Here is a 16052-nt window from a genome sequence, read left to right on the forward strand (position 1 = left end):
TGTAGTTGTGTGTAGCCTGAAGAAAGTGAGTTCAGTTTAGATTGTTTATTATAGGGATGTAGTTGTGTGTAGCAGAAAAAAGTGAGTTCAGGTTTAGATTGTTTATTATGAGGATGTAGTTGTGTGTAGCTTGAAGAAAGTGAGTTCAGGTTTAGATTGTTTATTATAGGGATGTAGTTGTGTGTAGCCTGAAAGTGAGTTCAGCTCACATTGTTTATTATAGGGATGTAGTTGTGTGTAGCCTGAAGAAAGTGAGTTCAGGTTTAGACTGTTTATTATGGGGATGTAGTTGTGTGTAGCTTGAAGAAAGTGAGTTAAGGTCTAGATTATTTATTATAGGGATGTAGTTGTGTGTAGCCTGAAGAAAGTGAGTTAAGGTTTAGATTGTTTATTATAGGGATGTAGTTGTGTGTAGCCTGAAGAAAGTGAGTTCAGGTTTAGATTATTTATTATAGGGATGTAGTTGTGTGTAGCAGAAGAAAGTGAGTTCAGGTTTAGATTGTTTATTATAGGGATGTAGTTGTGTGTAATTTGAAAGAAAGTGAGTTCAGGTTTAGATTGTTTATTATAAGGATGTAGTTGTGTGTAACCCAAGAAAGTGAGTTCAGGTTTAGATTGTTTATTATAGGGATGTAGTTGTGTAGTAGCGAAGAAAGTGAGTTAAGGTTTAGATTGTTTATTATAGGGATGTAGTTGTGTGTAGCCTGAAGAAAGTGAGTTGAGGCCTAGATTGTTTATTATAGGGATGTAGTTGTGTGTAGCAGCTTGAAAGAAAGTGAGTTGAGGTTTAGATTGTTTATTATAGGGGATGTAGTTGTGTGTAGCCTGAAAAAGTGAGTTAAGGTTTAGATTGTTTATTATAGGGATGTAGTTGTGTGTAGCTTGAAAAAAGTGAGTTAAGGTTTAGATTGTTTATTATAGGGATGTAGTTGTGTGTAGCATGAAGAAAAGTGAGTTCAGGTTTAGATTGTTTATTATAGTGATGTAGTTGTGTGTAGCTTGAAGAAAGTGAGTTGAGGTTTAGATTGTTTATTATAGGGATGTAGTTGTGTCTAGCAGAAGAAAGTGAGCCGAGGTTTAGATTGTTTATTATAGGGATGTAGTTGTGTGTAGCCTGGAAGAAAGTGAGTTGAGGTTTAGATTATTTATTATAGGGATGTAGTTGTGTGTAGCTTGAAGAAAGTGAGTTAAGGTTTAGATTGTTTATTATAGGGATGTAGGTGTGTGTAGCTTGAAAGAAAGTGAGTTGAGGTTTAGATTGTTTATTATAGGGATGTAGTTGTGTAGCTTGAAGAAAGTGAGTTGAGGTTTAGATTGTTTATTATAGGGATGTAGTTGTGTGTGCCTGAAGAAAGTGAGTTGAGGTTTAGATTGTTTATTATAGGGACGTAGTTGTGTGTAGCTTGAAGAAAGTGAGTTCAGGTTTAGATTGTTTATTATAGGGATGTAGTTGTGTGTAGCCTGAAGAAAGTGAGTTAAGGTTTAGATTGTTTATTATAGGGATGTAGTTGTGTAGCCTGAAAGAAAGTGAGTTAAGGTTTAGATTGTTTATTATAGGGATGTAGTTGTGTGTAGCTTGAAGAAAGTGAGTTCAGGTTTAGATTGTTTATTATAGGGATGTAGTTGTGTGTAGCCTGAAGAAAGTGAGTTCAGGTTTAGATTGTTTATTATAGGGATGTAGTTGTGTGTAGCTTGAAGAAAGTGAGTTCAGGTTTAGATTGTTTATTATAGGGATGTAGTTGTGTGTAGCTTGAAGAAAGTGAGTTCAGGTTTAGATTGTTTATTATAGGGATGTAGTTGTGTGTAACTTGAAGAAAGTGAGTTCAGGTTTAGATTGTTTATTATAGGGATGTAGTTGTGTGTAGCAGAAGAAAGAGTGAGTTCAGGTTTAGATTGTTTATTATAGGGATGTAGTTGTGTGTAGCATGAAGAAAGTGAGTTCAGGTTTAGATTGTTTATTATAGGGATGTAGCTTGTGTAGCCTGAAGAAAGTGAGTTCAGGTTTAGATTGTTTATTATAGGGATGTAGCTGTGTGTAGCTTGAAAAAAGTGAGTTCAGGTTTAGATTGTTTATTATAGGGATGTAGCTGTGTGTAGCCTGAAGAAAGTGAGTTAAGGTTTAGATTGTTTATTATAGGGATGTAGTTGTGTAGCAGAAGAAAGTGAGTTAAGGCCTTTAGACTGTTTATTATAGGGATGTAGTTGTGTGTAGCCTGAAGAAAGTGAGTTAAGGTTTAGATTATTTATTATAGGGATGTAGTTGTGTCTAGCTTGAAGAGAGTGAGTTAAGGTTTAGATTGTTTATTATAGGGATGTAGTTGTGTGTAGCTTGAAGAAAGTGAGTTCAGTTTAGATTGTTTATTATAGGGATGTAGTTGTGTGTAGCTTGAAGAAAGTGAGTTCAGGTTTAGATTGTTTATTATGGGGATGTAGTTGTGTGTAGCTTGAAGAAAGTGAGTCAAGGTTTAGACTGTTTATTATGGGGATGTAGTTGTGTGTAGCCTGAAGAAAGTGAGTTAAGGTTTAGATTGTTTATTATAGGGATGTAGTTGTGTGTAGCAGAAGAAAGTGAGTTCAGGTTTAGATTGTTTATTATAGGGATGTAGTTGTGTGTAGCTTGAAGAAAGTGAGTTCAGGTTTAGATTGTTTATTATAGGGATGTAGTTGTGTGTAGCTTGAAGAAAGTGAGTTCAGCTTAGATTGTTTATTATAGGGATGTAGTTGTGTGTAGCCTGGAAGAAAGTGAGTTCAGGTTTAGATTGTTTATTATGGGGATGTAGCCGTGTGTAGCCTGGAAAAAGCTGAGTTAAGGTCTAGATTAGTTTATTATAGGGATGTAGCTGTGCGTAGCCTGAAGAAAGTGAGTTAAGGTTTAGATTGTTTATTATAGGGATGTAGTTGTGTGTAGCCTGAAGAAAAGTGAGTTGAGGTTTAGATTGTTTATTATAGGGATGTAGTTGTGTGTAGCCTGAAGAAAGCTTTTAGTTGAGGCTTAGATTCTTTATTATAGGGATGTAGTTGTGTGTAGCCTGAAAAAGTGAGTTGAGGCCTAGATCCTTTATTATAGGGATGTAGTTGTGTGCAGCCTGGAAATTAAGTGAGTTAAGGTTTAGATTGTTTATTATAGGGATGTAGTTGTGTGCAGCCTGAAAGAAAGTGAGTTGAGGTTTAGATTGTTTATTATAGGGATGTAGTTGTGTGTAGCAGGAAGAAAGTGAGTTCAGGTTTAGATTGTTTATTATAGGGATGTAGTTGTGTGTAGCTTGAAAAAGTGAGTTCAGGTTTAGATTGTTTATTATAGGGATGTAGTTGTGTAGCAGAAGAAAGTGAGTTCAGGTTTAGATTGTTTATCATAGGGATGTAGTTGTGTGTAGCCTGAAGAAAGTGAGTTCAGGTTTAGATTGTTTATCATAGGGATGTAGTTGTGTGTAGCTTGAAGAAAGTGAGTTCAGGTTTAGATTGTTTATTATAGGGATGTAGTTGTGCGTAGCAGAAGAAAAGTGAGTTAAGGTTTAGATTGTTTTATTATAGTGATGTAGTTGTGTGTAGCAGCCTGAAGAGTAAGTTGAGGCCTAGATTGTTTATTATAGGGATGTAGTTGTGTCCAGCCTGAAGAAAGTGAGTTGAGTTTAGATTGTTTATTATAGGGATGTAGTTGTGTGTAGCCTGAAGAAAGTGAGTTGAGGTTTAGATTGTTTATTATAGGGATGTAGCTGTGTGCAGCCTTGAAGAAAGTGAGTTAAGGCCTAGATTATTTATTATAGGGATGCAGTTGTGTGTAGCCTGAAGAAAGTTGAGTTGAGGCTTTAGACTGTTTATTATAGGGACGTAGTTGTGTAGCCAGAAGAAAGTGAGTTAGAGGTTTAGATCTTTTATCATAGGGACGTAGTTGTGTAGCCTGAAGAAAGCTGAGCCATGGCCTAGACTGTTTATTATAGGGACGTAGCTGTGTGCAGCCTGGAAATAAGTGAGCCATAAGGCCTAGATTGTTTATTATAGGGATGTAGTTGTGTGTAGCAGAAGAAAGTGAGTTAAGGTTTAGATTGTTTATTATAGGGATGTAGTTGTGTGTAGCCTGAAGAAAGTGAGTTAAGGTTTAGATTGTTTATTATAGGGATGCAGTTGTGCAGCCTGAAGAAATGAGTCCAGGCCTAGACTTGTTTATCATAGGGACGTAGTTGTGCGTAGCCTGAAAGATGAGTCCAGGCCTTAGATTATTTATTATAGGGACGTAGCTTGTGCGTAGCCTGAAGAAAGTGAGTCCAGGCCTAGATTGCCTATTATAGGGACGTAGCTGTGCGTAGCCTGAAAAAGTGAGTCCAGGCTTTAGACTGTTTATTATAGGGACGTAGTTGTGTGTAGCCTGAAAGTGAGTCCAGGCTTTAGACTGTTTATTATAGGGACGTAGTTGTGTGTAGCCTGAAGAAAGTGAGTTCAGGTTTAGATTGTTTATTATAGGGATGTAGTTGTGCGTAGCCTGAAAGAAAGTGAGTCCAGGCCTTAGATTGTTTTATTATAGGGACGTAGTTGTGCGTAGCCTGAAGAAAGTGAGTTGGCCTAGATTGTTTATCATAGGGACGTAGTTGTGCAACCTGAAATTGCTGAGTCCAGGCCTAGATTGGTTTATTATAGGGACGTAGCTGTGTGTAGCCTGAAGAAAGTGAGTCCAGGTTTAGATTGTTTATTATAGGGACGTAGCCAGTGTAGCCTGAAAAGCTGAGTTCAGGTTTTAGATTGTTTATTATAGGGACGTAGCTTGTGCGTAGCCTGAAAGAAAGTGAGTTGAGGCCTAGATTGTTTATTATAGGGATGTAGCCGTGCGTAGCCTGAAAAAGAGAGCTGAGTTAAGGCCTAGATTGTTTATTATAGGGACGTAGTTGTGCGTAGCCTGAAGAAAGCTGAGTTAAGGTTTAGACTGGTTTATTATAGGGACGTAGCCAAGTGCGTAGCCTGAAGAAAGTGAGTCCAGGTTTAGATATTTTAATATAGGGACGTAGCTTGTGTGTAGCCTGAAGAAAGTGAGTTGAGGCCTAGATCCCTATTATAGGGACGTAGTCAGTGTGTAGCCTGAAAATATGAGTTGAGGCCTTAGATTATCTTATTATAGGGACGTAGCTGTGTGCAGCCTGGAAGAAAGTAGAGTTAAAGTTTAGACTGTTTATCATAGGATTTAGCCTGTGCGTAGCCTGAAGAAAGTGAGTCCAGGTTTAGATTGTTTATTATAGGGACGTAGTTGTGTGTAGCAGAAGAAAGCTTTGTTCAGGTTTAGACTGTTTATTATAGGGACGTAGTTGTGTGTAGCCTGGAAAAAAGTGAGTCCAGGCCTAGATTGTTTATTATAGGGACGTAGTTGTGCGTAGCCTGAAAAAGTGAGCCTGAGGCCTAGATTGCCTTTATTATAGGGACGTAGCCGTGTGTAGCCTGAAGACATGAGTCCAGGCCTAGATTGTTTATTATAGGGACGTAGCTGTGTAGCCTGGAAGAAAGTGAGTCCAGGTTTAGATTGTTTATTATAGGGATGTAGCTGTGTAGCCTGAAAAAGCTGAGTCCAGTTTAGACTGTTTATCATAGGGACGTAGCCGTGCGTAGCCTGAAGAAAGTGAGTCCAGGCCTAGATTGTTTATCATAGGGACGTAGCCGTGTGTAGCCTGAAGAAAGTGAGTCCAGGTCTTAGACTGTTTATTATAGGGACGTAGCCGTGTGTAGCCAAAGAAAGTGAGTTAAGGCCTAGATTGTTTATTATAGGGACGTAGCTGTGCGTAGCCTGAAGAAAGTGAGCTGAGGCCTAGATTGTTTATTATAGGGACGTAGCTGTGTGTAGCCTGAAGAAAGTGAGCTGAGGTTTAGATTGTTTATTATAGGGACGTAGTTGTGTGTAGTTTGAAGAAAGTGAGTCCAGGTTTAGATTGTTTATTATAGGGATGTAGTTGTGTGTAGCTTGAAGAAAGTGAGTTCAGGTTTAGATTGTTTATTATAGGGACGTAGTTGTGTGTAGCTTGAAGAAAGTGAGTTAAGGTTTAGATTGTTTATTATAGGGACGTAGTTGTGTGTAGCTTGAAGAAAGTGAGTTAAGATTTAGTTTGTTTATTATAGGGACGTAATTGTGTGTAGCTTGAAGAAAGTGAGTTAAGGTTTAGATTGTTTATTATAGGGACGTAATTGTGTGTAGCTTGAAGAAAGTGAGTTGAGGTTTAGACGTTTTTTGGATTAAGTCCTTCTTGAATGTAACTCAGACTGAAGCCCACTCTGAAGTAATTAAACAGTATTCTTATCATGGTATATAAATAAATTTGGCTTAAGAAAATAGATAATAATCCAGATTTTAATAGTATTTAAGTTATTAATTTTATAATGAAATATTTCTCTTAAAAATCAATCTTCCCTAGTGTGAGAATTGTGACATTTGCTATGTAGGTATTCTTTCTTTGAAGAAGTATGAAATTATTGTGAATTACGTGTTATAAAACTGTTATCACTCAGACAAAGCATAATATTTAAGTCTTCACTGTTATTTGTTCACAGAGCTATAAAATATTAAATCGGGTCCCTCTTGTCATGTCTACATGTTATATCATCTCTTATAAATACCAGTAGTTTTTCTGATGTTCAAAACTGTATTATTTATAACCAATATAAAGTCAAAATTTTAAGATATCAAGTAACATGTTGAACTATGTTGTACTTTGTACAGAGAATTATGTATTCGTTGTTTAATTCAAAGTATTTTCCCATGGGAAACACATCCACAAGTTTAGCTTAGTTTTCAAAGACTTTTGTTACATAGTTAGAAAGCCAGCAAATATTATGATAGTTACAGCACATTGTCTTGTCTTTACATGTTATTATTTCATGTTATTTAGTGCATTATTTATTCAAATAAAAATTTAAATTCAGCAATGATATTTAAAACAAGAAGTAGGGTTAAGTAGAGTTAGCAGTTTACAGAAAAAAAAGGATAGGTAAGTAGTTTCTTGTTTTTCATGTGTATTCTTAATTTCTTATTATAAAAGTAACTGAAATGTAAAAATTAACTTTTGAGGTTACATTAGGTAAAATAAGTAACAACCCTTTCATGAGGTATACCCACAAGTGGTTATACCTAGGTTATAGAATTAGCTCCATGTTTACCAATTTATTTACAAATTCAATGGTGGGAATATTAACGTAAACAAGCATCAAAGGGAATAAAGTCATAAAGCATAAGTTGATGTATACGTTTGTGAGTTGTATGTTACAATTTGTAATCATTCTGGAATTAAAAGAAGGATAATTCAATTTTTTTGTGTGTGGTTATGAGGTCCATGAGTACTACCAACCTCGTGTATATATACGAGGTCTGTTCAAAAAATACGCGGACAGACGTCATAAAACAAATTTAGACGTATTTAGAAGTTACAGGTCTGGGACCCCTTCAAAGTACTCTCCTCCCCAATGCACACACTTATGCCAACGGTGTTTCCACTTGTTGAAACAGTCCTGGCATGCTTCTTTTGTAATATCCTCCAGCTCCTTCATCAGCGATTTGCCTTAATCTCGGAATCGTCTCAAATCTTCTTCCTTTCAAGGGTCTTTTAAATTTGGGGAACAAGAAAACATCGCAAGGAGCAAGGTCAGGTGAGTAGAGGGGGGGGAGAACAGTGATCGAGTGTTTGGCCAAAAACGCACGAGTTCTGAGGGCTGAATTTCGCAGCAACACGATGCATCTTCAATTTTTTGGTCAAAATCTCATAACAAGATCCAACTGATATCCCACACTCTTCAGCAAGCTCCGTGACAGTCAGACGCCGACGGTTTCGCACCAGGGTGTTGATTTTGTCGACATGTGGGTTGTCAATTGACGTGGAAGGACGCCCAGGACACTCATCATCTTCAATGGACTGTCGACCATCCTTAAAACGCTCATGCCACCTGAAACATGCCGCACGCATTCATAGCAACATCATCGTAAGTCGTTAAGCATAGCAAAAGTTTCAGTCGCAGATTTTCCAAGTTTAACACAAAATTTCACAACAAGTCGTTGTTCTTCAGGTCATTCATTCTGAAATCCGCCAAACGAAAAAAAATCGCACTTCACTTAAAACCGCGTAGCTAATACACAAATGAAGATATCTGCAATCGGGAAATGACGTTGTAATCAGCTGATCTGTGCAAACCTAGCGACACCAAGAGGATTCTCCTGGAACCAACTGGAGCCACGCAATTCAAACAGTCCGCGTATTTTTTGAACAGCCCTCTTATATATATATATATATATAGAGAGAGAGAGAGAGAGTTAGAGTGGAGAAAATTATGTTTATAATTATTTTGGAGGTTTTTCAAAATTATACAAATGAAATTTGAATAAGTGAATAGCAATATTTCCAACCTTAACATGAAAATTCCTTTGCAATCAGACCAGTAATCAAAATTTCTTAATATATTCACAGAAAAGTATTCATTAAAAATATTTGGTTAAAATGTTAATTGTTTGTGTACAGAAGCCTTGTAATGTTTACTGAAGATTGTGCAGGTATGAGTGCTGTATTAAAATTATTGCATGGAAAATGTAACAAGTACGAAATGGTTATGAACTTGGTCGATTTGACCAAGTTCGTGTGGAAGGAGTTACATGGGGAGTACCTTTTCTTTGACAGATGGTTACGAACAATATCAGTGATACTCTTTCTCAACAAACAAGATTTATTAGCAGAAAAGATTAAGGCAGGAAAGTCAAAACTTGAAGACTACTTTCTGGAATTTGTGCAATATCAGACTCCTCTTGATGGTAAGTGTCTCATCCACTGAGACAACAATTAGTGTATTTTCTATTTTTGATGCTTTTATTTTGATTTAAGGTTAATGAAAATTATCTAAATTTGTTGATATGTTAAACCAAAGTGTGACTTCATGTTATATGGGTTTCTTGAATGCTTCCAATAGCTGGCATTATTGATGAAGGGTTTGTTTACTGATGGGCACTTACTGACACTTTTGCAGATATTTACAGTATGATTTTATTTGCAGCTAGAGATAAAGAAACTGAATGTAATGGATAAACTAATTTTTGTGCTTAATAGTGCAAGGTCATGTAGTTTTTATAACCAATAGAAAGCCAAAACAGAGGTAACAACATGAAATTTTGAGCAGTTAATTTCTGGAAGTCAAATGATCAATATGCGTTTCTTTTTTTCAAGTATTTACCTGTTAGCATAGGTTACAGTACTTACAAAACATAGTATTTCTTGGTCCAAAATACCTTTTGTAAAGTATATAATTGATTGAATATTTTTGAATGTAAATCTTTTTGTAAAGATGTGACTTAAACAAATTAAATGTAACTGTGGTGATCCATCTCTTCTTATAGAATTCTTGCCAAAATTTTACTAATTTAATTCAATGCAGATAGGAGTTTATTTTCTATATGTTCATTAGTGAAGGTGTTATTTTAGGTGAATGTGATCATTTCCAAAGTTGCTGTCTTTAATGGGCTAATTTTTTTGATTGTTACCTAATACAACATTTAACCTTTACTGTATCCTATATACATCTTTATGATAAGATTATTACAAGTTAACGACACTGTATCCTATATCCCAATGACCTTTACTGTATCCTATATACATTTTTATGATAAGATTATTACAAGTTAATGACACTGTATTCTATATCCTAACGACCTTTACTGTATCCTATATACATCTTTATGATAAGATTATTACAAGTGAACGACACTGATTTAGTTGGGCTATTAAAGGACTTCATACACGTGTGTTAACTTTATTAGTATTACCACAGAGCTCATTGTTTGTTTCACTTTTTTTGTTGAACTGTTTCGAATGTTGGAATTTTTTTATTTTAGCTGTTGTAGAACCTGGAGAGGATAGCGAAGTAGTTCGTGCCAAATATTTCATTAGAGATGAATTTCTGGTAAGTATTTCAGATATCTGAAATAAAATTATCTTAAATTTAACAATCAGGTTACCTTAAGTTTAAATATAAAAAGAATTCTATAGATTTCTTATGTTACCTAAACTGTTGTAGTCCAAGTAGATGTGAATATGAAGCAATCAGAATAAAAGAACGTTAATGTGTTATGTTAAACATAAAGATAAAATATGTTGGAGTTAAAAACAAATTTTAGTAACCTTTAACTGGAAGTAAGCCACTCAAGAACTGTTTACTTCCTTTCCAGCGGATCAGCACAGCCAGTGGTGATGGAAAGCATTACTGCTACCCACATTTCACCTGTGCTGTAGACACAGAGAACATCAGACGTGTCTTTAACGACTGTAGGGACATCATTCAGAGGATGCATCTTCGCCAGTATGAGCTTTTGTGATGGTTACTAGCTATCTGTAGTACAGGGGCAAGTATGGATGCTGCTGGACTCTCATCATGTGACATCACCCACTGGCTCAATCTCCCAGTTTTGATACCAGTATGTTACCTGTATTTTTCTGGTTGTATCAGGCCTGGGGGCATTAACCTCAAGTCCTGTCCCAGCCCCCATTTTTTCTCCCTCCGTCTCTTTGTTTCCTTGTTTTGGCAGCATCCAAACTTTAGGCTCGCATGACCTTGGGGCTTAGGTCACATTACTTTGAATGACAAAAAAAAATGGACTCAGAACGCACAGAAGGATTGTGAAGCCTGTACTTCTAGCTCTGGTAACCAGGTCGTATACCTGCTAGACCCGCACAGTCGTAGAGAGCAGCTTGGTTGTTATTGGCTGCCCTAAGAAAGACAGTTCACTCCACAAAGGGTGTGGTTTGCTGATGCCAGGTGGGTCGGCAGCTAGTTGTTGTCAGATATGTGTAACATCTTGTCCTCTTGTATTTTCTTGTTGTTTTATAACATTAAGTTAATGACTCTAGTCTTATTCAAGAAAACCAGAGAGCAAAATCTGGGAACTGTGTAGTAAACTCTTTTTCTGGAGTATCCAAGGAAAGCACCATTTAGGGAGTGATGAATTAGCTTTCTGTTCTCTTGGAGTACTTCTCGTGCTGTAAATTTTCTGATCCTGTACGCACTAGACTCTTTGTCCCTGTGTTTGTGATCTTTGTTTAAAGTTTTAGGTAGCACATCAGCATCTGATCTAATCAGTAGAAATACATATAACATGTTTTATTTTTGTTTTCTTTTTTTTGAATAATCTGTTAGTAAGACTTAAAACAATTACTGGAATTGTAAAGAGAATCTGAAGAAAAGATTTAGACTGTACCAAATACAGTTGTGTCATTTAGTCTTAAAATTCCTTCAGTATGTATGTGTATACTTCATTGTTAACCTGAGATTATAGTACTTACGTAAAGTCAGTGTATGTATAGTGAACAGATTGGAACTAACATTTGAAGACTACCAAGTAATGACAAGGGTGTTGTTTCATTGGATAGCTAGGTAGCTTAGGTACTGTACGGATTACTGTCTGTATCACTCATAGTCAAAAACGATTTCAGGTTCATAATGAGCTCTTGGCCAGGTAACCGTATGGTTTGAAGAAGCAATACGTAATGAGAACTCCTAAAACTGAACTGCTTAAATTAACTTCATTATTAAAAATAATTTAAACTAAAACACATTAAGAATGAGATACTATAGTGTTAAACATATATAAAACAAATAATGAAGGAAACAAAGAGGTGTTGAGGTTTTTAATATTATATTGAGAAAGAAATGATAATTTTAAACATAAGTTAATCTTACCTTTTGTTAATTCCATGGTATAAACATACCATTAGAATGGCATAAATTAACATCATGGGATGAAATATAATTTAGGAGTTAGGAATGAGATATGATAACTGCAGATGACAACATAATGAGGGAATGGTTGGTGCTGTGGATCAGTTTGTTAATTTTCACTTGTCCCCTAGTAATTGTGGTTGGACATACCGAAGTGGGCCGGACATAGTTATCTAGGATAATTGGTTGTTGTGTTTTTGTAAGCATCATTAGCTACTACCAGTGTGAAAGAAATTTGGTAGTACACATTGTACCCTGAAGTCAGTTCTGCTAATACTGAGTTCTGTTGTTCAAGTGGTACTACAAAAACAGGTTGGGGTAGAATGTGGTTTCCTGTGTTTAGTAGACTTGTTAGAACATAACCTTTGTTAACAATACAGATTTCTGTGTAATATCATTATAACATTTGTTGCCAGTATCTATTAGATTTGTATGTTAAAAGTTTTCTCTTTCATCTTAAAATATTTTGGTTACAGATGTTACAGGCCTGTATCTCTGATCTGTATTCAGTACTTATGACTGCATCACTAGTAACTGTGTTTAGTGAAACATTATGACTTCTGTTAATACTTTATTCATAATTGCATTATAATTTTCATAAAGAACAAAACAAATGTCAAATATTAAACTTCTCACATTTCTGAAACTTAATAATATATATGTATATATACCTTAGATAAAACTGTACTAATGTAACATAATATGTTTATTATTCATACATTTTGTGCTACCTTTCTCATGAGTACTGAGACTCCCAGTGGGTCAGTGGTAATTTTATGGACTTACAGTGCTAAATTTTGGATTTGATTTCCCATGGTGGACAGAGAACATATAGTCTGTTGCACAGCTTTGTACTAAAAAAAGTTCTTGCATGTACCAAAACCATTATAATCCAAATCTCTTTTATTGAAGAGCCGGTAACTAAGGTAGTGGTTATGATTATATTAAAGCTTACATAAGGTCAGCAATTATATAAAGTTTTCAGTTACTGTGAAAATTGGAGACCACAAAGGCAGTAGTTAAGTATACAGTTGTTTGTTTGACAGAACAAAATCTTGTCATATATTTTTATAAGTTTATATGATACACACTTAGTTAAACAATAGTTTAACAATTCTTTGTTATTGTTGTTTATTTCCAATGGGAAAACAGTGATATTACAAAATTGTATATTTATCTCTTTCTTATGTAGAAGGTGTGTTTACAATATCTGTCAGTGAAAACTTTTGTTAGATCTGTTTGTGCTTTACAGTTTTTGTGAGTGTATGATTATTATACTGTCTGAAAAATTGTCAGAAAACAGTGACAGTCCAGTTACTGTACCTTCTATAAACTACTAGAACACACTGATCTGATTACTGTACCTTCTGTAAACTAACATAACATATTGATGATCTGATTACTGTACCTTCTGTAAACTACCATAACACACTGGTGATCTGGTTACTGTACCTTCTGTAAACTACCATAACACACTGGTGATCTGGTTACTGTACCTTCTGTAAACTACTAGAACACCGATGATCTGGTTAGTGTACCTTCTGTAAACTACCATAACACACTGGTGATCTGGTTACTGTACCTTCTGTAAACTACCATAACACACTGGTGATCTGGTTACTGTACCTTCTGTAAACTACTAGAACACCGATGATCTGGTTAGTGTACGTTCTGTAAACTACTAGAACACTGATGATCTGGTTAGCGTACATTCTGTAAACTACAAGAACACTGATGATCTAGTTAGCGTACATTCTGTAAACTACTAGAACACTGATGATCTAGTCAGTGTACATTCTGTAAACTACTAGGACACTGATGATCTGGTTAGTGTACATTCTGTAAACTACTAGAACACTGAGGATCTGGTTAGTGTACATTCTGTAAACTACTAGAACACTGATGATCTAGTTAGTGTACATTTTGTAAACTACTAGAACACTGATGATCTAGTTAGTGTACATTCTGTAAACTACTAGAATACTGATTATCTGGTTAGTGTACAATCTATGAACTACAAGAATGCTGATTATCTGGATAGTGTATATGCTATAAACTACAATAACACTGAAGTTTTCTACAGGCTGTTCAATAGCTGCTGGTTTGATTGACTATACTGAATTGCTCGTATGCTATTGGTATATTGTACTATTTATTCTGAAATTACCATTGAAAAGAACAAACACTAAATCTTGAAACCACATTTTATCCCACAGTTAATTTGATGACTGGGGGAAATCTCTGTTTTTCATCCCATAAAATTAATGATATTCAAATTCTTTTCTACTTAAACTTCAGGTTGGATATTTGATAGCTTTGTCTTTAGTACTAAAAAATGTTAACTACATTATGTTTTGTATAATTTTCTTCGTAATTTTTCAACATCAGTATCAAACAGAAGATTTAAATTTAGAGCACAGATAGAGTGTAGACATGAATTTGATCTGAATAAACACTGTGTAGATTGTTTTGTACTGTAAACATTTTTCACCGTAACTCACAAAAGTTTTATTATGTTGTTGTAGCAGTTTGTTTAGTTTTATGTAGATATGAAAAGATCGACAGTTATGGTTTAAGCACATTTTTTAGTGGCTTTCCTTTTAGTAAACAGTTATATAACTTTAAGCTATTTTGTATGTCCAGTTCTAAATAGATCTGAATGTATTCTTATATCATTATTATTTGTGTATACACTTGTTTTACAAGTGATTCAATACTTTTTTACTTTTCTTGCTTAGAGTATTTGAGAATTAAACTTTTAGTGTTAGATGTGTTTAGCAAACAGTTAGTTACACGTGTTACCTGCCATTAAGGTGTCATTCATGCACTACTTTCTTTTATGTACAAATCAAAACAAACAAATCGTGGATTTTGAAACTGCTTTTTTTTTTTCTTTTTTTTTTTAATTGATGCGTTATGAAGTACATTCATTGTTGGCTTAAAAGGATGATTGGGAAACCTTTGGTGGCAGCATTATCTCTGCAGTCAGTTCTTAAAACCTATGGTGAATTTGTTAACATTATACAGTGGCAATTCTATTTTGCCGTAGTCACAAACTAATGCTTGAAGTAATAATGAACGACAATAGAAATAGATCTGTATTAAGATAAAGCAGACATTTCTGTTTTGTCTATATATTTACATGTGTCTGCAGATAGAGAGAGGAAAACAAAGCTTATCATAACATATTGGTTAAAACTCTTTAAGTTGTTTTTAGAGACAAGAACATATACTGAACACTGAAGTTTCTTTGTAGGCCAAAAGTAGAAATGTTGAGTTTTGCTTTATCTGTTACATTCTAATGCTTGGAGGAAGGTAATTGATAAGAACTATTAATTTTAGGAGGCTAGATGTTTTTCTTTGAAAAGCAAAATTTTACTGTATTGTTCTTTTTTATGGGAACTTTGGTAATTACAAAGGATCTCTTTGAGATTGGGCCTTTTTATTATCATACCTAATTACCCATATATTTTTAGGAAGAGAAGACATTTAAATCGATAAAGTGCCAGCTTTGTCTGATGAATTTGTGTTGTTTGATGCAAGAAAACCAAAATTGTTGATGTGCTGAGTGGTTATTTAACTTTTCATATTGTAGAAGCCAAAGTTGTGTATACAGCCATACATCTTAAGTAGTACAAAGATGTTTATTAAATGTAATGACTAGTGTGTAGTCCAACCACATTTTCAACTACCGAGTAGATTACATTTGATCAGTTCTTATTTAGAGTTGGTATTAAAAAGTGTGGAATTATTTTCCTGTTTAAAACAAAAGATAGGTATTTATAGAAAGAAATCATGTAAGATTCCTACAGAAAAGTTAAAAAAAAACTTTTAGGTGGGAGTTCCTCTGACAAATCTATATATGCAGCAGCTTGTTTTGTAGTGGCATGGTTGAAAGCCTGGTGGTGTATCAAGTCGATATGTACTGTAGGTCTGGAAAGATGAGTTTTGTTCTTTCAATGTTATGATTATACTTGTTTTGATATTTCACTTCTCCACCTGGTGACAATGTTGTAGAAGCTTGGTCTGACACACTGTGGAAAGTGTACAGTGTACATCGCACCCATGTGCTTATCAAATACATAAGGAATGTCCCACTTGTGTGTTGTGTGTTTTGTTCCAAGTTTCATGCACTACTTACATTTTGTTCATTATAGTCCCAAGTATGAACAGTTAGTATAAACCTTAAAAAACAAAGTAACAGTAATCTTAAACCTAAAGAAAACCTGGGAACCTAACCAAGTTATTCGAACCTTTTGAATCCACCACTGTGGCTGATATGGTTCCATTAAAATGATTGTTTTCATCTTTTAGGGTATACTTGTTTCAGATGT

The 16052-nt window shown here is 35.0% G+C and overlaps 1 protein-coding gene across 2 annotated transcripts in view; it reads left to right on the forward strand.

Moving 5' to 3' along the window:
• The window catches only part of LOC143236040 (guanine nucleotide-binding protein G(s) subunit alpha), a 28857-nt gene extending 13042 nt beyond the window's left edge, over positions 1-15815 (forward strand). Inside the window, exons 8-10 of one of the 2 annotated variants that reach the window (XM_076474272.1) lie at positions 8634-8764; positions 9839-9906; positions 15195-15424. In XM_076474272.1, coding sequence (XP_076330387.1) covers positions 8634-8764; positions 9839-9906; positions 15195-15278 — 283 coding nt within the window. In that variant the 3' untranslated portion in view covers positions 15279-15424. Of the gene's footprint in view, positions 1-8633; positions 8765-9838; positions 9907-10171 lie in introns of both variants that reach the window. The other variant, XM_076474271.1, reaches the window with a different exon arrangement.
• Positions 15816-16052: the final 237 nt, after the last annotated feature.

Source organism: Tachypleus tridentatus, chromosome 13 (genome assembly GCF_004210375.1).
Source record: "Tachypleus tridentatus isolate NWPU-2018 chromosome 13, ASM421037v1, whole genome shotgun sequence".
In the NCBI taxonomy this organism is placed as follows: Eukaryota; Metazoa; Arthropoda; class Merostomata; order Xiphosura; family Limulidae; genus Tachypleus; species Tachypleus tridentatus.